This window comes from Candoia aspera, chromosome 8, assembly GCF_035149785.1.
Source record: "Candoia aspera isolate rCanAsp1 chromosome 8, rCanAsp1.hap2, whole genome shotgun sequence".
NCBI lineage: Eukaryota > Metazoa > Chordata > Lepidosauria > Squamata > Boidae > Candoia > Candoia aspera.
In genome coordinates this window covers 57,698,181-57,724,989 of record NC_086160.1, presented here as the reverse complement: position 1 = coordinate 57,724,989, position 26,809 = coordinate 57,698,181, and the positions used below count along the sequence as shown (strand labels likewise).

At 37.1% G+C, this 26,809-nt stretch overlaps 1 protein-coding gene across 1 annotated transcript in view; it reads left to right on the top strand.

Annotated features, from left to right (window-relative positions):
* Positions 1–26,809, top strand: part of BANK1 (B cell scaffold protein with ankyrin repeats 1) — a 163,458-nt gene that overhangs the window by 27,429 nt on the left and 109,220 nt on the right. Inside the window, exons 2-5 of the mRNA XM_063310173.1 lie at positions 5,919–6,317; positions 23,289–23,422; positions 24,773–24,911; positions 26,582–26,724. Coding sequence (XP_063166243.1) covers positions 5,919–6,317; positions 23,289–23,422; positions 24,773–24,911; positions 26,582–26,724 — 815 coding nt within the window. The remainder of the gene's footprint in view (positions 1–5,918; positions 6,318–23,288; positions 23,423–24,772; positions 24,912–26,581; positions 26,725–26,809) is intronic.

Here is a 26,809-nt window from a genome sequence, read left to right as displayed (position 1 = left end):
ATTTTAATTAGGATGCCAACAAACTGGAATCAAGTCAGGGAAGGATAACAAGTATAATAAGGACTAGAAATAAAGTCCTATGAAAAGAGATTGAAATACCTGAGAACATTTTGAAGAGAAAATGGAAGAGGAATTATGATAGCACTGTTTGTATATGAAAGGATGTCACACAGGTTCTTCGTCCTTCCAAACAGCAGGACATAGAACAATGGATTTACACTGTAAGAAGGCAAATCTCAGTTGAATGTTAGGAGTAATGTTCTAAAAGTAAGAGCAGTTTGCCTCCATGACCCAAGGAAGTAAGGGGCTTCCTTTCAATGAATGTGTTTAAAAAGAGTCTCAACAGCACTGTCAGGGCTGCTTTCATTCAGATTCTTGCATTGTGCAGGGAGTTGAAGTCAGTGGCCTAAGTGTATCATTTCAACTCTATGTTTCTATGGCCAATACAACAAAGTGCCTGCGGCCCTTCAGATTTTAATACTGCTGAGTTTCAGTTGTTTATGAAACCTGTTGCAATCCATACTCAAGTTTCAATCGATCTTGTGCTCTATCTCCACACCTTGTCCAAATCTTAATTCAAAGAGAGGTCCAGTAAGTGGAGATTTCAATCTGCATTTTTCCAAGTTCAGCTAGTCTGAAAAGCTTGGCCTCTTAACTGATTATACAATTTCGTCACCCCCTTGTTAAAACATTGTCACTGACTATAAGGCACTCATTCAAAGTCCTGGGTATGACATACAAAGCCCTACATCATTTTGGATCAGGGTTATTCTCCTGTTATGAGCCTGCATGGGTTTTACGATCCATGGGAAAGGATCCAGAAAAATGTTTTGGACTCCTTTGATTCTTTTCACATTAGGTCACCATACTCTTTTTATTTCACTGATTAGCCAGACAAAGATAGAATACTTGTTTCACCAGACTTGAAATTCCTAGACTTAGCCCAGAGGGACACAACTGAGGCTAAGGGCTGATTGAGACCCAGGGATATCCACAGAAATCAAGATGGCAGTCATGACCAGGTAAGAAAGCCCCCCCACCTTTCTGTATATCCATCAATGTCACACAAGTGTACATAGGAGCATGGCTTTGCTCCTATGGTTGTGACTATCATCTTGATTTTTTTTAACCTTCTCCCCCTCCCCTCCCAGATACTGCTGCTATGGCCCTAGAACCTTGAGTGTGCATCTCTGAGACATCCAAAATTAATATCAAAATGTAATTTTTAATATGACATGAAAAAATTATTAAACAGATGAGCATAGAGAGTAGCCATATTAACTATATTTAATTTTAAATCAATATCACTGTAAGTGAAATACAATGAAAACATAATGTTTGTCCTGACACTATCCTCTACTTTTTGAAATTCAGCCCCTGGTACACCACTCAAAGATCAGGTATAAGACTGAGCTCAGAAAGACTTGTGTGCCCCATAATATAAATTGTTTATTTGATTGAAGTGCTTCAATATAAACACATAACAATTTGGGTTGTATAACTTTTGAACAGCAGTAAGGCTGAAATTTATCTGGCTCACATTTTAATGTGATTTTACATCCCTGATGTCTAAAACACATATATATACCAGACATCACTTTTTCACATTTTATCGTAACTCAAAATTATATTATGGAAAGTTAAACATTAGGAAAAGTATGCACAAAAATGGAAAATGTGTACATGTTGGGAAAATGGGAAAACATGTACAGAATGCATATGCTTGGGTTCTTACTATATACTGTTTTTCCATTTTTTACTTCCAAAAAGATCAGACATTGATAAAGAAACAGGCAGAAGCAAACAAATGTGGGGGAAATGAGGACTTGACTAGAAAGGAAATTAGTAGGCTTGCTTATTATTGCTTTTAAGTGGCTTGGAACGAGAGTGGTGATCCCCTGGGTGTTCCTCTGCTTTGTTGGTATATTTGGCCTAGTGGTTAAGGTTCTGGGCTAGAAACCAGGAGTCTGTGAGTTGTAGTCCTGTCTTAGGCATGAAAGCCAGCTGGGTGACCTTGGGCCAGTCACTCTCTCTCAGCCCAACTCGGTGCAATGTAGACTAGCCTCCTCATGGTGCACCCCGGGCAACATGACTCATCACGGCTAAACAGTCTACACATCTGGCTGCTGGACCTCACAAGGATTTTCCAGCAAGAAAAAGCAACATGAACACCGAACTGCTATGCCATAAGATTAAAAAAAAAAGTGGCTTGGAATAATCTTAACAAAATAATTCTTCAGGGCTATTTCTTTCTCTTAAGGGGAAAATGAAATCATTAGTATTCATATCTGAGAAGTCCAGGTAGAATACAATACATCAAATTCAACTGAGCTGTATTCTACAGTTAGTATTAATAAGATGGAATGAATCTGAAACACCTACAGTATAGGAAAAGCAGCCTTACCCGAACATTACACCAGATTCTGTGACTTGACTTAAGAAACTGAAAGTATAATCACTTTAAAAAGAAAGTCCTGGCATGTCTGTGTACAAGACAGAATCCCACCTGCTTGATGATTTTTCTAAACCTGATAAATATCTAACAGCACCTTTTCTTGAAGGTAATCCCAACTAGCCTAGTCTCAAGATTTGGCTATCCATTTCTGAATCATTCCCTGAAGACAGCAATCGAGGTGAAAAAAAAAATGATGGCAATGAAATAGGGGAAGAAAGGAAGTAGTAATCTTGATGCTACCAACTGAATGCAGATAGGAATGAACAGAATGAAATGGCTAGAGAAAATAAATCAGAGGAAGGCCCCCAGGAGGACCTTGTTCAGGACCCTCTCAACCTCACCCCACGGCTCTTTCCAGATCAAAACCATGTGAATGCAAAAACATTTGCACTTATTTATTTATTTATTATTCAAATTTAATTACTGCCCATCTCCCCCAAAAGGGGGCTTTAACACCAAGGGAAGAGGACTGATTTTGCTGTCAGTAGAACATCATGAGCATTTGTGACAAAGGAGGCATCACCTGCACAATTTAATTTGGATTAGAATATTGGTGACTCAAATGCAGAAAATCTTCAAGAAAAAGAATTTGGGCACAGGCCAATGAAACAGGATGAATTCCAGGAAGACCCAGCTAACTGCCAATTTGACAGAAAGCAGCCCAATTTTTCTCCCAACTTCTGTATCCTAATTCTAACCCTGACATCTACTGAGATAATATTAGTGGAATTCAATGCCAGAAAAGACATAAAATGAGGGGTGCCAGAAATGAGAGTCACAAATCCTTCTGTGATTCTTAGATAGGCACACCTCCAGAAAGTTACTGAAAAGATCTGAAATAAGATACTGTACTGCAGGCATTCCAGAGATTAGAAGTATCATTTTGCCTCTGTTGGTTCATTTCAGAAAAATATATGTGAATAACTGTATTTGACACAAGAATATTTTATGATCTGAAAGAGAAAATGATATTGTCCCAGGTATTTGTCCATAAATATTTGTCAAATATTAGATATGAATGATTAACTAAATGTAAGCTCAGGACGAATTCAGAAGAAGAACTTATGCTTGAAGCTATCTGTAATGGGTAGCTCATATCATTCCTTCTTACATATGATTCAGTTATAATTGTTAGAAATTATAAATCTGGAGGTAGAGAATTGTTAGTTATTGTGTGAATGTTGTGCCATGCTAAATGAACTTCATGCTCTTCTATTAATAATTTTACTCGTAAAAGAATTGTCTTTAATATAAAGAAATACACATTTTATGTTAGAGACTGATTTCAAGATAAATGCTGTAGGTTTAAGGAACATATGTCCTCAGGGTAGTTTAATGGTATACTTCAACCACTCTTAGGCATGTCTGGTAAACTGTTCATTTAATGGCTCAATTGAAACAGAGATCTACAAGGGAATTTTGGAATATAGGGCAATTGCTCACATGTTGGCCTGTAAAGTCTTATATAAGCTTAATATATGGGGGAATACCCTTCCCCAACAGCCAGAAGTTTAAGGAGATGATGACCTTATAGAAAGGTGAAAAAACCTGCAAGGAAGAAATGTTTTTATGAATAACTCATAAAGTTTCAGAAGTCTCATTGGCAATATTCTCATATTTTATGCTTCTAACATCTGTATCCAATAAAACCATGCAGGCTTAAGAAAGGTTGTTAAGGAAAATGAATTTAACTGGGAAGCTGCCAATTCCATGTACATCTAAAACTAGACAGTCTGCAGCTCAGTTTTGGGTTTTTCCAAGTGGAAATTAATTGAAATTTAACCAGCTAATTTGGAAAATTAGTTACCTCCACTACCACTACCATCACCATCAAACCATCTACATAAAGAGACTAGGATGTGATAACCATTCTTCCCAAGATTAACAAAAGCCAATTCCTTAAAAGATAGTAATAAGAGATGTTCTTTGCGGCAGGGTACATGTGGAATTATTTATTTAGATATCCTATGGTGTTGTCTGTGATTGCCAAAAGCAAAACTCTCAGTCTTTCTGCTGGGTTCTTTTCAGGAAACAAGGAATTTTAGAAAAAAAGAAAACTTTTCCCCTTGCTCTCCAAGAGCCATTGATAGTAGTGAACCTTCAGCTATTATCTGGAGGAGCCTTATCCATCATAGCACTTCCCAGACAGGATGGGATTATGATTCCCAGAAATTTTTGGCAAGATCTTGGGTGGCTGATCTGGTATTAATGACATAGCAACAAGGATGGAAGCTCTAGTTCCTTACTTTTGCCAACAAAATCATTATCAATCACAGTTTGGGTTTCAAAAAATAGATATTTGTATGGAAAGCCCCTGAAATCATCATTGCAGCAGCACATGGGGAGAGAGGTTTTCAGTCCCCGCACCCCCACCCGTAATACTGGTAAAAATCTCCTACCCATATAATCCTTAAAATTGGGGCCAAACACTTCCCATGATATGGGTGGGTCTTCCCCACCCCCTGCTCCAAGAGACTTTACCTCATCAGGGTTATAAAACTAAAGGTTCCTCGGCTTTGCTGGGACAGTGTCTATTTTTAGCTACTTTGCTTTAGAAAATCATTAATGAAATTATAATGAATATCTGTATATGTCACTGAATTTTGCCGATGGTGTCCTAAGGAATTTGGAAACCCTTTCTCAATGGAAGGGTCTATTATAAAAAGAAGCAAGAGATTTGATCAAAGCAATCTTCCAATTTCTTGGGGGTGGGGTTGGGGATGGGATGGGATGTTCTACATGTCTCTGCTGAGTTTTATCCATGCCTGCTTAGGTTCTAGTGTTTTTTATTTATGGCAAACTTCCTCAGTACATACTGAAGTGGTCATGCAAAACCACATTATATGGCCAGTTCACTGGTCTACCTGTAAGAAATTGGTGGGCAAACTGTTCACTATGGAGAGACAAAGTTTAGGTGTCAGGTTATACATATGGATAGTGGCCTGATCTGCAGCTCACCATATATCCAGAAAGCGATAATCTGTTCATGGCGTTTTAACCAGATGGCCTAACAGAACAGCTACCATGCTGTTGGGATTTGCCAGTCAGACCATAACTTTGGGACCAACAAGTGTTGCCCTCAAATGCCAAAGATTGTAAGTAGCAAAGCACTCAGTAGGCTTCTAAGCAGTGTGCCCATTCCACCCCTAAACTGCCAAAATGTCATGAGATTCTGAGAAAAAATTTACAAGCTCCCAGAAGATACGAGATTTCCTAAGATTTTGGCAGTCTAATGGTAAAACGTGATATTTCAGTCTTTTCTGTATGTTTACTGGGAGCTGGGAAAATTTGCCAAGCTCTGAAATGTTTCTATTTACAACTGTATTTTATGTCAAATCCTTCTTGGAAAGAACATACAGGAATCTAGTGAATGAACCCCTTCCATTATTAGCTTCTGATATTGTTATACAGTAATGCAAAGTGACAATTGTTTTAAAATCTTTTCTTTTCTCCCTTCCCTCAGAAAATACACAGGGAATTCTTGTTATCTATGAAGAAGCTGCAGAAGAATGGGCTTTGTATTTAAAATCAATTTTCAAGCACATTATATTAGAAGACTGGATCTTGCTTTATGACTTAGAAGCTGCATCGATTCACCACTCAGAAGTGCTATTTCTCTGCTCTTACAGATGCAAACTGTTGATATTATCAAATGGTCTTTTAAAGTGTCTGAACCTGAAAAAGAGATATTTTCTGGACAAGATTCTTCAGCCTCCTGAAAGGGTGGTTATTTTGCTTTGTGGGGTAGAAGATTCAACCCTTATCTATCAGATACTGAATATAGACAAAAACAACCGACTGATTACCACGGACCAAGGGCCAGAAGATTATCTTGCTGTTATAGCTGATATTATTCAACAAGGTACTCCCTTCTTCCCATCCTTCCCCTCCTCCCTTTCTTTCTCTGATTCTAATTTTATATTTCAAGGTAAAATGTAAGAGCTGGGAGATTGTATTACTATGATTTGAGGTTAAATGTTTCCTCAAATAAGTAGCTTAATTGTGATGAAGGATTCTTTGTCACTATGGTGAAATATTAAGTGTGTACAAAGTGGCTTTGATTTCCTTTGACCAAGACATGGAAGCCCCTGCCAGCTATGCTGGAGAAGGCTGCAGAGAGGCAGTGGAGAAGAGTGAAGCAAGGATAGGTTGGTCTTCCCTCTCATATTTAGGAGAGCGACCTTACTTCATGAAGGAGCCTTGAGAAAAGCACTTCACTAAAGCCTTTATCAAAGCAAGCCACCCCCCAAAGCTTTGCACAGCTTCATAAATATCTGTCATGCCAAGAAAGAACGTTATTGAAACAATCTTTATTCAAAAAATGGGTACAATGTCATTGTATACTGAACTTCAGTAATAAAGGGGGAGATATGGCAAATTCCACTGAAAAATCTGGACTTAATACCTGAACATTCTGAATGCATGGATTATCACCCAATCCGAGTGGGCAGTTCATGATCCAAGTGGCACGCATGGTCCCTTTATTTTATCTTATTTTATTTTTAAAGCATCTTTGGATCAGGCTGCCCAAATTGATGGCATACAAGAAACAGAATATGTATTTAAACTAGATGCTACACAGAGATGTAAGATATTGTGTCATATTAATATATTAAACTAAGGTAAAAATACAATAACCCTGGCACTCAGTATCCACAGAACTCTGAACCCAATTTTAATTATCAAAAGTTGATTTTGATGACATGAAATTTTGATGACAAAAATATTGATATTTGATATTTGATATTGTGTGGCATTGCGTAATACTTTGACATTGTTGTGAGATCATGGAATCATTTTTTATCCTTTTGCAACTGCACCATTATGCACCATTGTGTAACACTTCATGCTACCTGAAAAAAATAATTGAAACATTTATTTATTTACAATGTAAATTTCACTGGCTACCCATGCACACATAACTCTGGGTTGCTTACAGAGGGTTAAAAACAAACAATATAATTCAATGATAGTAATAAAAATGGCCCTACTGGAATAGGGGGAAAAATACAATAATCAGACAAAAACAATTTCAATGATGGGTTCATACGATGTCCTAGGTCAGTTCCTGTGGGAAGAAACATTAATGTATTAAGGAAACATTTTAACCAGATCCCAAGTCCTGTCCAAAATCCTAACAAAATAATCCTGTTTGAGATAGAACAGTTTATTGATTTATGAATTTACTCCATCACTAAACTCAAAGGCTTCGGACATGAGACAGACTGTGAAAGCAGCGAAAGATTAATCTTCTCCTCTCATGACTTATCCTAAAATGTATATGGATATTATTACTGAATCATCCAGTTAAAATCTGTAAGAGAAAATCTGTTCTGCAAGACTTCATGAATATTTGCAAAATGAAATAGACATTTTCTGTGAAAAACCTGGGCAAATCTGCTTGATCTGTATGCAGAGGGCTCATGCACTTTATCTATATTGTGTGCAGAAGATATTGTTCAGCAAGGTCTAAAGTCATCGCTCCTTGTAATGAGTATTTCTTTACTATCCAAAGCTTGCTGGAAAAACATTATGAATATCAAAGAGACCCTTAAGTCATTAAATAGCTATTTATAATGCATAGACAAGAAGGCTATGCCATTTTCCCTGGAATAATACTAGGATGCTTTCAATGAAATGCTGAATTAGAATCCATTGCTCCATTAGAAGCCTGCAAAGTTCTGCATGTACCTCAAGTTTCCAGAATGCATAGGACATTGCATCCTGTGTGTTGTTTTTGATCCAGCTAGAAGTATTTTACCATTAGTTCACAACCCTAGAATCTTTGAAGACTTGAGACATCAGCACTGAAGGGTCAAGTTACAACAAGGATCAAACTGCAACACACTCAAACTACATGGATTTGAGTTATAGTTATAGCTATTACAGCTGCAGTGACCAAGGACCTGTTTCACTTGACAAGGGGATAGCTGTGTACAAAGCTTTGAAAGGGACCTTTGCTGTGATAGAGTTTGTTTTATAAAATCCTCCACTTCCAAAAGCAAGGAAAAGTGGTCACGTTCCTCCATTTCACTTCTAAAACCTCCTCTGAGAATTCCAGGACCTGGAAGAGGCTTTGGCATAATACAGCACACACAGAGAAGCCTCTTCTGGTTACTTAAAAGGTCATACTCACACATTATTTTGTGATTCACTTCTGAAGAGTCTTTTTTTAACCTTCATCAAAGCAAAACATGTCCTTCAAAGTGTTGTGAAGCCCTATAAAATATATGTCTATTAAAAAAGCAGTTAAGATGTTATTGTATGTATTAAAATATTCAAGCACCAAGAGAATACAAGCCAAGAGGACTGTAAAGTTCTAAGACAGAGTGTCAAACTGGTTTTAGTATCTTGAACTCATAAAGTAAGGTAAGTAACTTATATTCAAACTGCAAGCTTTATTGGCTCAAAATATTGGATGGGATTGGATAACATGCTAGACAAAGCTGAAATGTGATTTGATAGTTTGTGGTTGTGAAAACCAGCCATAGTCTTACCAAGTTATGTGAACACAGTGGATGTGATTCATTAAACCAGGTTTAAGATTTAGTTTGTGGTATGAACCCAGCAATAAGGTACAGCATGTGACATGATGTTCAACTATATCGTGTTTGTGGATTATACAGTATAGTGTTTATATAGTGTTGTTGACTATATAGTGTTCATTCAACTATATAGTGTATAGTGTTATAGTTCCTGTTTGATTGGTATATAGTGTTTCCCTGGTCCTGGACTAATGCAGCCAATAATATGGAGCAAAACAAGAGAATAGTTTGCATTCTAGTTCTAACCTGGAATTAAGTCTGAATGAGAGTGTGAGGCCAAATATGGCTGGTTCCATCCCTTCATCACCATCCTTGCAAAATTGAATGGCAGAAAGAGGTGGTCCATACCCACTTGGATGCAAATAGAAAACTATGTGATCATGAACCTTTGAAGTCAAGTAGAAACTTATTAAATCTGGAAAGGTTGGGGTTGAAAAGATATGCTCCTTATCTGAATTTGATAGCCAGTGTGAGTTGGTGATTAAAATGTTGGATTTGTATCAGGGAGACCGGATTCAAGAACTCAGTTGATTATAGAGCACACTAGGTGATTTTGGGCCAGTAATTGTCTCTCAATCCAACTGGCCTCAGAAGTCATTGTGCAGATATAATTAGAAGGTATGTCCAAGTAAGCTGCATCGGGGAAGAACTGGGCAACAAACAAACAAATAAAGCTTTCTTCTTAATGGCTCTGTTCACAAAAGATGAGCATCCCAGCCACCCACTCCAATAGATTAATCTCTGAGTTCCCACTGCACCTGACAGAAAATGGTTGGGTTCATCACTTGTTGGCCATTTTTTAGTCCTCACAGTCCTCTTCCAAAAGAACAAGAGAAACTTTACACAGGAATAAAATAAATAATCTGCTAATATAGGTAGCCAAGAAAATAATGCTGTACTCTATATCCACTATACATATATGGTAAGTTCAGTAACTTACAAACATAGTGGTTTTCTTCCTGGACTGAGCCTTTACAAGGATCTGATTACAGAGCTTGATAAATGAATAGTTCTATTCTGTATCTCATGGGGTCATAAATATACAGCTTTTTTATTATTTATTTATTTACCCCACCTTCATTATTTTTATAAATAACTCAAGATGGGGAACATACCTATTACTCCTTCCTCCTCCTATTTTCTCCACAATAATCACCCTGTGAGGTGAGTTGGGCTGAGAGAGAGTGACTGGCCCAAGGTCACCCAGCCAGCTTTCATGCCTAAGATGGGACTAGAACTCTCAGTCTCCTGGATTCTAGCCCATTGGCTGTCTATTCTCATAGAGATACATTTGCTTAGAGATGTTCCTCATAACTTGTGAGGGATCTCACATGAGGCAAGAATTCCCTGGGTCATGCAGGATAGTCCAACATGATTAGCATGGGCTTTATGACTCCCTTTGACATAAATCAATCAGCGGCAGCCACATCTTTCATATCATCCTCTCAGGAGTACTCTAAGATAGGGAGGACTAGAAACCTCTCAAGCTATTCTACTTTTTCACCTTGTTTAACCACTTCCATTTCTACTGTTAAAAATTAAATTTGATAGAAAAAAAATTCTCATACAATTATCAACAAGGTATGCATTTTGGCACTTATCTAAATTATGATGTACCAGAGGTATACAAATGCCCTGCTTTTCTTGTACAAAATCTGTCTTAAGCTCTGCAGCCTCATTGACTGCCTTCATTATAATTCAATCCCAAGGCAAGATATCCTGAGCAACATCTCTCATGGTTGTTTGTTGTTTTTTTCCCAGATTAGAATATATAGGAAGCTGGACAGGTAGCAAAAGGAGGTCCAGTGAGATGCAGTGATTGAGGTGATAAACTAGGACCAAGTAAGGAAACCCAGCTTTTGTTACAGAAACTCATGGGTAACTTTGGATGCTGTCCCTCAGTCTACCTACTTCATATGATTGTTTTTATGGAGAAACAAATAGAGAAGGGAATGCAGATGACACCTTTAGTTCCTGGGGCAAAAAGCAGGTTATAAATAGAACACCAAAAAATAAATAAAATTAAAAACAGGGGAGGTGTAGTAGAAAACAACCATAGTAGCAGCATTCTCTGCCCCCTGCAATAAAATTAAATAAATAAACTGAAAACTACCACTAAAAGAAACATTCTGAAAATTAGAAGCTTCTTTCCCAAGGGAAGATCACTTCTAGGCTGATTTTGACACATTATTATCTGGGACAAACTAAAGGAATAGAAATGCTGATCAAGAGGTATTCAAAGAGAGAAGGGAGTCATGTCAGAAGAGAGCATTCTAAACAGGATCTGTGGATTGGCCTGCCAATAGCATCTTCCGCTTAGAAGGCCAGGACTAATCACTAGTTCCTTCTGGCGAGCTTGCATTCCAAAGCAGGGAAGCATTTAGAAGGAATAATTTCACTTACTAAATCAAATGCAGATTGATTGATGAATTGATTGATCAATCTATTATGTGTTGTCAAGTTGTTTTCAACTCTAGTGACCACATAGATTTTCTCCGTGATGATCTGTCCTTAACTGGTCTTTCAAGTCTCCCAATGGTGCACTCATCACCAGAGTAACTGCATCTATCCACCTTGCTGCTGGTTGTCCTCTTCTCTTTCCTTCCACCTTTCCCAGCATTAGAGCTTTCTCCAGAGAGCTAGGTCTTCACATAATGTGTCCTAAGTAGGATACTCTACTGATCTTTTAAGTAGTCCTTTTTTCTAAGTATCTGAAGCCTGTCATTTACTTTGCCATAATTATACCTGCAACTTTGCAAAAGCAGGCCTGGTTCCTAATCGTCCTGATCCAGATGAAGGTAAAGATGGAGTGCCAAGGTGAGATTTTGGGAGCAGCAATCAGTCCCTGAAATTTAAGGGCATTCAGCTAAGATCCCACTCTTCAGCATAATGCTTTGCTGACACTCAGTTGGAATTCTTGCCAGAATACCCATTTCTTGGGGAGTAAATAATTGGAAGATTAATTTGTAAGAAGAAAGAATGCTTTTGTCCTTTAGCTGCCAGCAAAGTATCAGGTTAATAAGTATTACACAGTGGTGAGAGTTTATGGGAAAGCAGGATTAAGAAGAATAGACATGGATAAAAAAAAAAAGACATCCTTTGAACTGCATTTTCAAAACTAAGCTTGAGGTACAAACTGCTTGAGAATGGAGCCAGATGAATCATTTGACAGTCAAATTATAATAACAATGATAAATAGGATCTGAGCTGCTAATTCAGCAGAACACAGTAATGATTATGCAAGGTTTAAGCACTGAAAAATAGTTTGGGAAAAAAGCCTGACTGTAAAATCCTATAGATTTATCTGGTTCCTTCTGTACTTATTCATGGAGAAAACAGATCCATGCATTTTGAACATAAGAGAGGAACTTACCTTAGTCACACTTGTATATGAGCATTAAACATGTGATATCCAGTCCATGATCTAAAGTGAAATGGTTCAGGACAATCCATGTGACATGATTCTGCTCTTTAGCTTAAGTGTTTTATTGTATTGTATATTGTTTTACTGTTTTATTGTCACTGACTGAAGTAAAAGGAATTGAACTGATTCTGCTCTGTTTCTAAATCAGTTCCATATTTAAAATTTCAAAAGCATTACTCAAAAACCATATGTTTGAGTATATTCTCAATTAGTGTAGTTTTTTTTTTTAACTATGACATTGAAATCAACATTACATTACTTCATCTTCATAACCCTGAATAAGGATTAAAGCTGAGATTCTTCCAGGACGTACTGAAAGCACTAATGAGTGCAATTGGCACACAAGGTAGATCTGTGGAAATGCCCTTCTTGCCTCAGCAGCCACTTGCTCTTTTAGCAAGAGCTGAGAGTCTAGAAAAAAACCCCGAATCCTCAGCAATTCTGTTTGGGGGAAGTGCAGCCCCATCCAGAGCCAAAAATGATAAGTTCCCAGAACCAGGGGGTCCCTTGGTCTTGACAGAGTGACCCAGGCACCTACTATCTCCAGACACTGCAAAAGGACCTTGACATCAGCATTTGGTTGGCCCAAGGAACAGAGGTATAGCTGGGTATCATCAGCATACTGATGATATCTAACCTTGTGTCATTGGATGACCTCACCCTGTGGTCTCATGTAGATATTAAATGAGAATGGGCCAAGGGTAGAACCTTGAGGTCCTCCACATAGCAAAGTTTTTGGGCTAGACCTCTCCTTCACTACCCACACTTGTGGAGACAACCTCAAAGGAAGAAGGAGAATACCATAACACTGTGCCTCCATAAATAGGTCCAGAAGGATACCCTTGGTGATGGTATCAAAGGTCACTGAGAGATCAAGAAGGACCAGGATGGATGTGCCATCCCAGTCTAAGTTACTACTGCCATCCCAGAGGTCAATGACAAGTACAAGAAACACCATTGTGAGGGTTTGGGCTGCAACTTCAGAGGGCCCTGGAGGAAGCAGATTTTCCCTGATCTTTCAGTCAGGGTTCAAACTGCCTGAAAGATCAGGGAAAACCTGCTTCCTCCAGGGCCCTCTGAAGTTGCAGCCCAATCACCTTCTCAACAACTTTTCCTAAAATGCATATAGGATCCTACCATATGAAGATTTTAAGACAATTCTGTAGCTCTATTCCTATCGGTCTACTCTATGACACCAACAACAAATCAATGCTGTTGTATCATAAGCAACAAAATACTCTGGTTCCTGGCCACTCCAAGGGAAAGTTTTTTAATGTTTGTCCCTGCTTTCTCTGCCTAAAATATGCATTCCAGCACATTTCAACAGGGGTGTGGGATATTTATTGTCATTTATTGTTGTTGCTGTTTCCATCTGCCTGCCAAGCTCATAATTGAGCTTTTTAAGTGGAAATTTCCTGTTTCTTTTGAGGGAGTTAAAATGGCAGGGGCTTCTTTCAATCTGATGTCATCATTGTCTTTCCTTAAAATAATACCCAAAACATTTAAAGTTCAGTCATTCCCACAATAGGAAAGACAGGATATATTCCTATCCTTTATGCAAAATTTATTTCAGCCACTAGTTCCTATTTTCACCAGCAGGTTGCCTCTCTGCCAAACCTGAAGAGTGATCAGGGAAGCTGATCTCTGAAGCTTACCCAATCTGACCTTGCTTCAGAATTCCAGATTGGAACATTCAAACATTTCTAATCCTTATTTTTTGTCCAAGTGTCCTTGATAGCACTACCCCATTCACATACATGTACATCTTGATAACACCATGCCAAATGCAGTTGGATTCTTCAGATAGTGAGCACAAAATGGGGGGAATCTATGTCAGATTTAAATGCCTTTGGAATGCCTTGCAAAGAAAACAAGATGGCATGGCAGAAGCCATTATGTTTAGCTGTGTTCTGCTTTGCATATGGTCTGATGAGTGATATATGTAATTATTTTAAATAAATAGGTGAACAATACCTTGGCTGAGTCCTCAGGTGCTCACTGAGAATTTGTAGGGAGGAGTCTCATATACTCGTAGTCTTTTACAGAATTTATTTCCCTTTTGCTTGTGTCAAAATACAGGCCAGCCTTCCATTACTGGACCAAATATTTGTTCTTGCATTTAGCTGAGGTTCAGAACCTAAAGGGAGAAAATAGTCGCTATTGATGAAATGGCAAGATTTTGAATTATTTATTCAAATGTTTGAATTATTTTAGTGGCAGAAGAAACAAAAATACAATCAATAGCCAGGTAGCGATCAGCAGGTTGGCTAGGAAACTTAACATTTTTAATGAAAATTTCCCCAAATTTATTTCAGTCGCAATCCAAGATCTTCAGGTTATCAACAGCTGAACTTGTGTTTTGCTGAAAATGAGAAAAATGATCTGATGATTAAAAAGGGTTGAATAATGGGAAGAAGGGAAATGTGATATAATTTTAAAGAGGGAGGTGTGAAGATTTGTTTGTTTATAACTGCTGTAAAGGAGATCGGGAGTCACTTCTTTGTATACTTTTGTTTTCTTATTTCTATTTGCTTTTTCTCTTTTTTTCTCTTTTTTTCACTTTTTCATTTCACCTTTTTCTTCTTTCTTTCTTTTCTTTACCCTCACCTTATATTACTTGATCTTTTATATCTGAAAATTCTTTAAATAAAAATAATTGTAAAAATAAAAAATAGATTTGTGTAACACTCTGGCATCTTAAATTCTTATTTAACCATTGGCAATGAACTATGCTCTTTGCTAATGAAGCACACATACAAGTAGGTGATGTTTTCTTCTTCTTTCCAACACTAATGGGATGAGAACAGCTTGCATGATTAAAGTGAGTTGACAGAATTAAGAGAGTGACTCCTTTTGTACTGGAGCTCAGTATGATCAAACTTTGTGTTGGACTAAACCATTTACACAAAAATATAATAGTTGGTCTGTAGGATTATTATATTTTTTTCATTAAAAAAAACCATGTAGGTGATTTTCCTTGTACCTGGCACATTCCAGAACACAGTTTATTTTATGTGTCTATTTTACACATAGAAATGAAATGTACAGCATGAGGGTAATGCCTGAAAGTCTCTGGTAAGTTGTACTCAAGAGGGATTTTTTTTTTTTTAAATTGAACAGTAATCCTTTATGCAAACCATTACATCAAAGTTAAAGCTTTTGAGAAGAATACTGTAAACCAGGGTAATCAACAAACCTTCTGTTAATGTCATTGCATATGAGGACATGGCCTCCACAGGACCTTAAAGTCCAAAGTAATTAAAAACATGTAGATATTTTATACTTTGGGGAATAACAAATTTCATATCTTGCCTAAAATGTCCTAATAAAATTTAATATTTGCATCCATACTTCATACCATGGGCCATCTGCAGAATCTTTGTGTTCTACAGACCATAGGTTGGAAATCACTGTCACAGAAATAATTAAGGGCAAAGAGTTTAATCTCTTGATTACTAGGAATTATCACCACCTCTTGATTACTTGGAATTACTCTTGATTACTAGGAATCTCTTGATTACTAGAAATTATCACCATGCTGGGTGCTGCATAAGGATACTCTATAGACTTTGTCCATACATTTACAACTAAGAAATGTACAAAAGAGAAGCAAGGGACAGGGAAGCAATAGATTATTGTTCTGAGGGTAAGTCATGACAATTATTGTAATTGTCGTGATTTACCCTCAGAAGCAGCCTGGATTCTGACCCATGCTCATCTGAGGAGAAATCTTGCCACATCAACCAATTTAATGCAGGATTGGCCCTGTCACAGGGAGAATAAGGCAGTTCTCCAAGCTAGTTTATGCTTAAGGAGCACAAGAAGACATTGGAAAACAGAGTTTATTGTAACCTACAGCCTGTTGCCACCCAGTGCAGTAAAGAATGTTCTCCATCATACTACACTTGATCTTAGCCAAAAGGCCAAGAAGCGATAGGGTTCATTCCAGCTTCTTATCTATCATCTATCACAATTTTGAAATTTTGTAAAGCTTGCACTTTAGCCAGACTGGATGCACTGCCCTCAGCAGTCCTTTTTGGATGTTTCAAGGGTACTCTTATGCACCTTTGACTATGTCCATGTGGTGACAGCTCAGTAGAAACCCTAAGCCATATGCTATTATATTGTTCCCTATATAAGGATTCTAGACAGATCCTTATATATCCATTATTGAACAAATTTCCAGGCAGGGAGAGTGACTTTTATCTAATGTTAGTTCTTTCAGACAAGGACCCAAAAATATCCTCCCAGGTTGCCCAGTTTTGTGCTACCATCTGCATAATATGCCGCAAAATCACTTAGATTTTGAATTTCTTAACATAGTATTTTATTTCAATTCATTTTAGTATTTTCATTCTTAATTAATTTTGGATTGTAGTATATTAATTTCTTTTGTTTTGATATATATGTATGTATTAATGTAAGATTGTTACTATTGTATAGTTTTATTGTGTCTGGCCTTAGGACTGTAATAAACGTGATGATGAAAAAGATAAAAGATACAGAAAAACAAAAAACTACCCAAAAAAAGAACTAAAAAAAGTGTGAAAACACAAGGGAATTTTTTTTTAAATAGATTACAAAAAGAAGTGACTTCTGACTTTAAACATCAAGGATATACAACAATTTTCCATAATCAATCCCTTATTCTATATTAAACTAAAATCACTCAATTTCTCCATTAAACTTCTTCAATTCAGCATTGTCAATTTCATCCTGCATTTCAGCAGAAGCCCCAATCTCACTCTTAGAAGAGACATTTCCATCACTGTTAAATTCTTCAGTTTCATCCACAACATCCCCAACCAGATGGCACATTTTAGACCACATATTTTCCACAATGCTCTGAATGTTGTGCATAATTTGGCAGGAATAAAAAAAACTGCTTAATATCTGGTTTAATATCTTGATTGAAGTCAGAGAGATCCTGATTGAGATCCTCCATGTCTCAGGCAGTAAATTATGGCACTCCCTAGGTACTTAACCAGCAAAAGTAAAAGCTAATGGAATGTTTCCAAACTGAGTTTATAAACTGAAGGCAAGATAACAGACAGTTCCCAGAGAAATTAGCGGCAGGAAAGTAAAAGTTCAGAGCAGCAGATTCAATGTGTAGGAAAAAAGCTAAAATCTTCAAAATTAGCACAAAAATAATGACAGGGAGAAGATAATATACTCTCAACCTTCCTTAGTATTGGATGGAAAGCAAAATCCAAAGCTTAAAAAGAATTTTAAAAAAAATTAGTCACAAAAATAACTATGAGCACCAAGAGAGATTGTTTCTCCTTAATGTAGAAAGCCTCTCTTAGGGTACAAATACTTAAAATATATATGTATATATAAATTGGGTGCTTTAGAAATGGGGTGGCTGGACTTAATGTCCCTTTAAGGCTGCAGCGCGGCTTGGATATGTGATGTCCCAGCCTCCCAGTGAATTCTTACTCATCGATCGCAAATGCAGTTTATGATCTCCTGGCTGCAATTCGCTGTCCAGAGGACAAATGGTTGATTCTGAGCGTTTTCCTTGATCCAGAAAAATGTTCCTAGACTGCAGGAGAAACCAGCCTGAGCCCAAAAATACTGCCACGATGCCAGTTCTGCCTGCGGAGCTCACGGGCACAGTTGTTCAGTCCACCATATCCCCACCAGAAGTCTGTTAAAGAATGTTTCAAGTTTAAGCTTTTTGCCTTAGAATTCAGTGAGCATGCAATAGACCTACACATTCATATCAAGCTGCACATAATTTAAAAAATTCTGCTGAGAACCATTGTTAGGTCTATTTAATTATTTGTTTATAGCCTACCTACATTTTTGCCAAAGAATTGTGCTCAAGGAAACTAACTTAGATTTGGTTTGAAAATGTAGCATTAGGTAAAGTACATATTTAAATGCTAGCTGAATGAATTTCTTCCCCATAGGCTTTACTTCTGCAGCTCTCTTTTGTAGAAAGCAATGAGGAGAGCTTGGGAGCAATGCTTTTTTACACTTTTTCCCACTCCTCCAAGTCCAGCCAACTTCTGTTTTGCATTATTTTTTTCCCCTGGATGGACTGGCACAACATGAAATGGGATGATATTATTATGCCAGCTGCTAAATCTTCCATATCAGCAAAGGGGGAAATTTGCCCAAACAGGCATCAGCCACTGGAGTAAGTAAGAAGAGACATTTACATTCATATTTCAGAACTGCAATTCCATCTCACATTCCTTGGGACAAATCAAATATGCGTGCTTTCTCCATGCAGTGCTCAAATGTGCATGCTTTCTCTAATGCAGTGCATTAGAACCAATCTATACTTTTCTGGCTTTTTATCTTCAGATCTTAATAAAATCATACTGTTTTCTTCAAACCATGATCATACAATACCATCTTATTTCAGCTAAAAATGTTAATTCATTATGTCTATTAGAGAATTCACTATACCTGATGAACCGTCTCATGCCCATCACATCAACCCATCTCACCCGGTCATACAGAGAGGGCATGTTACGGACCCCATCTGTAAAAGAGTTCCATCTGGCAGGGTCTCGAAAGAGTGCCTTCTCTGTAGTAGCTCCTACCCTTTGGAACACTCTTCCCCTGGAGGTGAGACAGGTCCCCTCACTCCGGGACTTCCGTAAAAAACTAAAAACCTGGTTTTCCAGCAGGCCTGGAATGGGAAGGGGACTAGCCACTCCTGGGGATGGCTAGCACCATAGAATGATTCTAAAAGGGCCCATTATACTCACGGACTACCTGAGAACTTTCTGCCATCTAGATTCTTTTTACTCTTATTGTATTTATTGTATTTATAATTGGCTGAATTTTAACTCTGTTTTTATTGTAAACCACCCAGAGTCCCTCCTTTGCGGGGGAGATGGGCAGTGATAAAAATTCGATAAACAAATAAATAAATAAATTATGAGGAGGGAGGGAGGCAGGGAAGATCTACGGATTGTTACTGAGGATTCTCTACGCTACCACTCTTTTACAACCCCCAATTTCTCCTTTTCTAAAGATTGAAGAATAAGGTATTAAAATAGGCATGGTCTCCCACCTGCCAAAGATTCTCAGTTCTGGTGTCTGGATTTTTTCAGTATCAGTAACATAGTGCAAAGAGGATTTTCAGGCATTTGTTTTTCTTTCATTTGCTTCATATCAGGATTAAAACTCTGATAATGAATGTTTTCTGAATATGGAACAGTACAGGGCAACATGCCTATGTTTATTCCCCCCATATTTCTACCACCCACACATTCTTCCTTGGGCAATCAGAAAGATAGAGTAGGCTAATAACTGAGTTCTTGCTTCCTACAAGAATATGATTTCAATTGAAAAGAAACGATAGTATTCTAGGCCTCTATATTTCTCTTGACTGTCATGTGAGCTTTTCCTGATTTTTACTGATGGACTAATCCTGCTAAGAGAAATAGCTCTTTTTAAAGGGGTGGAGACAGTGGGAATAATGGGATCATTCTTCTTGCAGTAAGATGTCTCTGCTACTCCATCTAGTGGTAGAAAGCCTCAGAGTATTCATATAATGTAGCTGCTGCTGTTCAGGATGCCTCCTTACATAACCCACGAGAAATATGACATTCAGCGCAGACTTTTTCAATCTATAAGATTAAAAGTAAATTATTTTCCTACTAATCTGTATACGTTATTGTATCCCCAGGTCTTTGTTTAATATTTTATGGCCCTGAAGAAGTCATGAATTATTAAAAACATCATTCTCTAAAACTGCATACCTTCCAAAGTTTTCACTACTAATAAAGGTGTCTAACGTGTAAATGAATTGGCATCTAACAGAATGACTTGTCGGTCAAATATAGATATTTTAACAAAAGTGAGACTATATGGAGAACTTAAATCAAGTTCTAAAATTAAGATAGCAATAGTTGTTTGAGGGGGAAAATGTTATGATAACAAAAATGGATAAAAGATTTTTATCCTTTGAATAGGAATGTGTGCATTCTGGGTTGAGAAAAAAAGTCATTCCAAGGTAACAGTTCAATCTGAATAGCAAATGCTGCCAGCAGGAGTATTCAAAGGGGGGTCAAAAAAGTCCAGATGATGGTCATGAGGCCATGACTCATGCCCCTTTATATATGTGTTACACCAATCTGACGGTCTTCAATCATCCAGCTGCGGCTGCCGTGTTTATGTATTTTATTTATTTATTTTTAAAATTTCGTCGCTGCCCATCTCCCCCAAAAGAGGGACTCTGGGTGGCTTTTGACTTTTCTGACCCTTTCCCCAGTGGATACCCCTAACTGCTAGGCTTTTCAAGAACAGGGCTGTTCAAATTGTCACCTATTTTTCCAAATATTGGTAATGCGAGTTTGCAGACATGTTTTTGTAAAGTAGATCCAAATAATTTTTGTGCTACCTGTACTGATTCTCTGCTGCTGGCTTTTGAGGCTATCATATTTACTGTTTAAATGCACAGCCATTTTTCTAAAAGCACAGTTTGATGATAATAATCTAAGCTGCATAAATAACTGTTTGCTGTAGTATTTAAATGGAGACTTCCTACTTAACAATTTAATACTCAGACCAAATATAAGAGTATTAGAAAGCAATGAGAAGAATGTTTCAGTTCTATCTGCAGACACTTAAAAGATTAAATTATCAGGGAGAAAGATTCTAGCTTAGCCTTCTACATTTGCTATTAAGTTTCTATGCCACTTTCGGAGTTCATTGCCACATTCTCTGTTGATACAATCCATTCAACACTTTCCAGTCTTTATCAACAAGGCCTCCCTCTTTCTTCTGCTTCATATGTAGTAGAACATCGTGGCTGGCCAAGACAAAGCACTAAGTCTTACAAGGTTTGGGTGCCCGAGATTTGGATTAGCCATTGATTTATGAAATAATACAAGCAAACTCAAGTCACCTTCCATCTGAGATTGATTTCTGGTGACTTACATGGATGCATCTGTGCAGCTTTTGTGGCATGATATGGAAATGATTTGCCATTGCCTTCTTCAGGGATATTTTCAATTTTTCAAGTAGCCTACAGCTTAACCTTGCAAGGTAGCCCCCCGTCTAAGCACTAACCAGGGCCAACCCAGCAGATGCCATGAAGGAGACTTTGTGAAATATCATTGATTTTAGATAGGAAAAGAAGACCATGGCTGTTAAAAGGAGACTTTTAAAAAGAAGGGTGGCATATGATCAATTTAATCGATCAGTAATGAAAGCTGACTGATAGGAAGTACAGCTCTTGAATGAAAAGATGAAAGGGCCATATTGAAAAGAATAGGACAAACCCCTGACAAGACAAATGGTAAGAAAGTAAACAGTATATCCAATAAAGTGAAGATAGATGGGGAATGCACCAGAGCCAGCAATCAATCTGGATTGATTGGCTAATGTGAATTGTGCAAGGTCTGGAGGAAAGGAAAAGATTAGCATGCAAGTTGGAAAATGAAAAACAATGTGATATTGGAATTCTTTGGGGAAATAAAAGAAAAAGACAGATGTGAAAGCAATTGATTTGTTCAGACCTGGGGATGATGAAAAAGACTCGGTGATGGCATACTAATTATGCTGACAGGGATTTATGAGCCTGTTTCTGGTAAATAATGTGTGGATTATTTGATGGAATTTTATTCCCTACACTGCTGTATAAGTATGCGGAGGCCCAAATAATCTTAACTGAACTTTTGCCCAGCTACAGTTTTTATTTATTTATTTATTTTTAAATATATTTTGGCCCGAAGTACAACCTCTGCTTGAAAACTTAGTGATAACAACAACTTGAATCCAAAACTGAAGCTTGCTATAGAGAAATTTAGATAAGCTGAATCTCTCATCAGATACAGTTGCTATTTGAATGTTTCCTTGGTATCACTTTGGCTAAATGACCCACTTGATTCCAGGCTGACAGCTGAAACAAACTTGGAAGCTATGAGGAATAACAAGTTTGTGGAGAATCTAGAATCATCTATAGCTTCTGCTGATAAAGTTAAATAGTTTTCCCATGAAACATCAAGATTTATATAGATCTCTATATGTACCCACCAAGATGGCAAGAAAAATGGCTCAATATTCACAGATCTCCATCCTGAGATAGGGTAGTAGGTTAAAGTGCCACCTGACAAACCCTAATGATGACTTTTGCTCTGTACATCTTCACATATCACTCAGCTGCTTGCTTTAATTCATTCCTCTTTGAATTTTCCTTTCAGTCCCCAGAATATAATTACTTATTCTTTTATCCTATCCTATCCTGAAACCCAGGGCCATTGAACTCATTCACACATTCCACCAAGCCATAATGAGTTTGCTTTGATTTTGGCTTAGCATGTTACATGAACCCATCCAACAGTGATTTATTTAATACATTGTAATTAAGCAAACTATGGCTTAGTTTGTCTGAATCCAACCTATTTTGGAGTCAGTCACTGTCCTGGAGTTGATCACCCAATGCCTCTTAGTTTTGCCTCTCTGTGAATAAGCTCTATTCTAACCATTTCTAATTGACTCAAATAGTACCCAAGAGAATCTTCCCCAGTAATGAATCATTATTATGGGGAATGTGACATATAATGGACTAATGTTTGAATACTCAGATATAAAACACAACTTGAGATGAATCCTTTGGGAATGAATGGTAACAGTAAATATTTGATAAAGGAGTATCAATGAAAGCCGTTTCAGAGTGTTCCTTTTTGTGATCTACTCTAATTATCAGCAAGACCATCTGAACTTCCCCAATGTGGGGAAGGAATCATATGATTGTGTCTGTATGTGCATATACACACACACATACTTACACATACATATACATATACACAAATATTGCTTGTGTTGCAATTTTACAAACTTACCAGGAAATAAGTTTCACCAAAACTTCTATGACTTAAAATAATGTCTTTGGCAGGTCCACTTGATGTCTTATCTTTGGACTTAGAAAGGAGGCTGACGCTAGATGACGGAAGTGTGGAAATTGAGGAGGTCACAGAGATGGTGGGAAGACCAGAAGTGTTAGTGCTGCCAAAAAGGATACCATGTGAGGTAAGTTCGGTTTAAGAAAATGTAATCCCCACAAATGCATCCTTTCTATTCCATTTAAAAGAGAAAAAAGAGTGTGCACAAAAACAAATCAGCCTCCCCAAAGTCCTGCTGGGGGGTGGGGTTAGACTTTAGATTAAGAAAAGGGAGCAAGATTCTTACTTTTTAACAACTGAAGCTCTGCTATGATAATGAGTTTGTTTTTAAATGTTTGAGAGATCCTGTCAAAAACAATAAGCCTGAAAGTCTGTGACTGCACTTATTTTAGCCCCAAATCTTATAGTGGAAGTAGAAGGATAAAAGAGGTAGAGAGGCATTTTAAACTTTGACTCACTGTTCTCTGAAAATGGTTCCACAAGAACCATTTTTCTGCAACTCTGACCCTCCATTGGTCCTTCCTGCCAGTGGTCCTTTCTTTTATATGAACCTATTTATAATCATAAGAATTCACTCTAACCCTCACCCTCACACTCAGTTTCAACGTAAGGTATATTTTCCATAGACTTCTACAATGCCAAATATGAATAGAATAGAATAGAATAGAATAGAATAGAATAGAATAGAATAGAATAGAATAGAATAGAATAGAATAGAATAGAATATTTTATTGGCCAAGTATGATTAGACATACAAGGAATCTGACTTCGGTGCAAGAGCTCTCAATATATTTACATAACATCAGAAAATAAACAATAATAAAGTAGTAATGTTATTTACTAAAACTATACAATCAAGAAAAGAAAAGAATTAAGAGAAATAATACTATGACTATTAGCTAACACACACTCATATTTAAAGGGAGAATTAAGAGACAATATACTGCATCTGTTGTCTAACATATGTTCCTATTATCAACCCTAATTTTATTAAATTTTATTATTAAATTTATTATCATATTAACCCTAATTATAAGTCAAATAAGACTTACTTGAAATAAGCTGACTTTTTAAAAGTAGATACCCAGTCACCATTTTCATTTATTCCTGAGTTTTTGAATTCTGGCCCAATAATTTTTTCTTGACTGTCTCATTTCATTCCTCATCACCTTCATGTCATGTCCTAGATCACATTCATTTTGAAAATTGCACATTTTCCCCTAAAAGTCCTATTTTCCACTGAAATTTTCCACTGAAAGTTTTGGTTCTTCCATTATAATCATGCATAATATCCAATGACTGGAGTTTACAGTTATGGGCTAATGTTTTGTTGAAATGGTCCATGTTCTCATGCAAGCCAAATAATCATTTTATAAAAATATGTAGCTGGGTTCTCCTGCTAAGGTTTCAAACAACTTCCATGAAAATATGTAATTTGTATTGTATAGATTTAATTGGATACCATCTTACTTTACAGTGCCCTGGAGAAATGTTCATTATTTTAAGAGATGATGTCCCTGAAGATTCAGTAGTTGTTGAATTTATAACAGAAAATGAATGGATCAGTATTAAACCAGACTTTTGGAATCAGAAAGTCAGGTTCATCAAAGCTCTAGGTAAGAGTTGGTACAGTACAGGGGAGAGTAAAAATATTAAATAAAACACAATGGAGTGTTGTATTTCCCATTATAATTCAATACTATTTTTTGTGATTTTTATGCATGAGCTTTGAATATCAAATTCTACTTTATTAAATCAGAGGCATAAAAGTTTTGATTTATCAAAAACTGGAAGCATTTGGTTGTTTATCCATGATAAAGTGGCAGGTGACAGTCCTTAAAATGTCTTGATTAGTCATAGTTTGCTAGACTTAATCAGTTCCTGCTAAAAATCACATATTATTATCACTGCATGACATTTATGAAGATGTTGTCTTGCTTTGTTGTCTTGAAGATGTTGGGGATTTTCTTCAAGTCCTTTTGGTCATTTATTCATGCTAATATATTTCGCCATATTTTGATGTTTTATAGTCTATCTGAGCCATCTACTTTTCCCTTTTTGACCAAGCAGCAAACCTGTAAGGAAATAGAAAGTGTGAACCATGTGTTGGATTGAGTTATGAAATCAAACTTCCACTTCAAGAGTCTCTCAGTGCTAATTTACTAATATCTACCATTTATTAAATCATAACATTAAATAATATTTACTAAATCAGTGGTCTCAGCTTGCTTCAACAGAGTTGAACAAAGTTCTTTAACAGATCGTCCTCCAGTACAACTCTGATTCCTAAGTGAACCTTTTTGTGGCTCTTGGATGTCTCTCTGACCAGTGCTGAAAACTGTTTTCAGTTCCCACTCTGAGATGGGAAACACATGAAAAATAAGCCCTAACATATGCATATTACAATTAAAAAAAGAAACTTTCTCCAAATTCAAACCTGCCTGCATGTTAGATATGGCCATACCTGTTTTGCAGCACTCAGCTCCTCCAAAAATATTAAGTGCTGCCCTTGGCCATCTGCCCTACTGAAAACTTTATTTTCTCTCAACTGTTTTCTTAAGATGTTCTTATTGGTGCCATCAAGAGAGCCAGCTTGGTATTGCGGTTAAGGCAACAAGCTAGAAATCAAAACACTGTGAATTTTAGTCCCATCTTAAGCACAAAGCCAGTTGGGTGACCTTGGGCCAGTCACTCTCTCTCAGCCCTAGGAAGCAGGCAATGGCAAACCACTTCTGAAATCTTGCCAAGAAAACTGCAGGGACTAGTCAAGGCAGTTGCCAGGAATCAAAAATTGATTTGAAGTCGCCAAAAAAAAATGGTGCCATCAAGATAGGATTGTGGTGTGGAAGTCCAGGGGCTGGGCACAAACACAGCAAGTCTGGCTTATCACATTTTTCATTATGTGGATTCATACATAATGCATTATCACCTAAGTGTACAACTGGGAATTCTTCTCCACCCCTGGGACACTCAAAGTGTTCATTGAAATGTCCATAAATATTCCCAAGTATGCTGTATATTTTAAAGCTTTCTTCATTTTCCTTTGCTCTCTACCCTCCAAACACATTTAATTCTGCCTTCCTGCTCCACTGCTGCTGATCTTTTCTTCCATTGCTTACTGCTTCTTTGTATGTTTGATTCCCTTGTGAATCACTAACTTCCCAATCTGGAATAGATAACACAGAAGCATTCTGAATGTGAATCAGTGTGGAAAGGTTTGGGCAATAATTCTTCTTTTTCTTCATTTTTTTTCTGATAAGCTTTTAAAATTTTCCGTTTTTATAAGATTTCCCTGCTGGCTTCGTAAATGTAAATATCTACTGTGGAGGAGACATTAAAGCTGTAGTGCAGATTGAGTACTATTCAACAATTGGAGAGATTGAGCAGATGCTTCAGAAAGTGGCTGATCCAATTGCCTTTGCCTGTCAGGTAAGCTGTTCTCTACATTAACAGTTAATTTTTTTAAAAAGTTAATAAACTATGATTTAACATAATGGAGTTCATAAAATGAGAA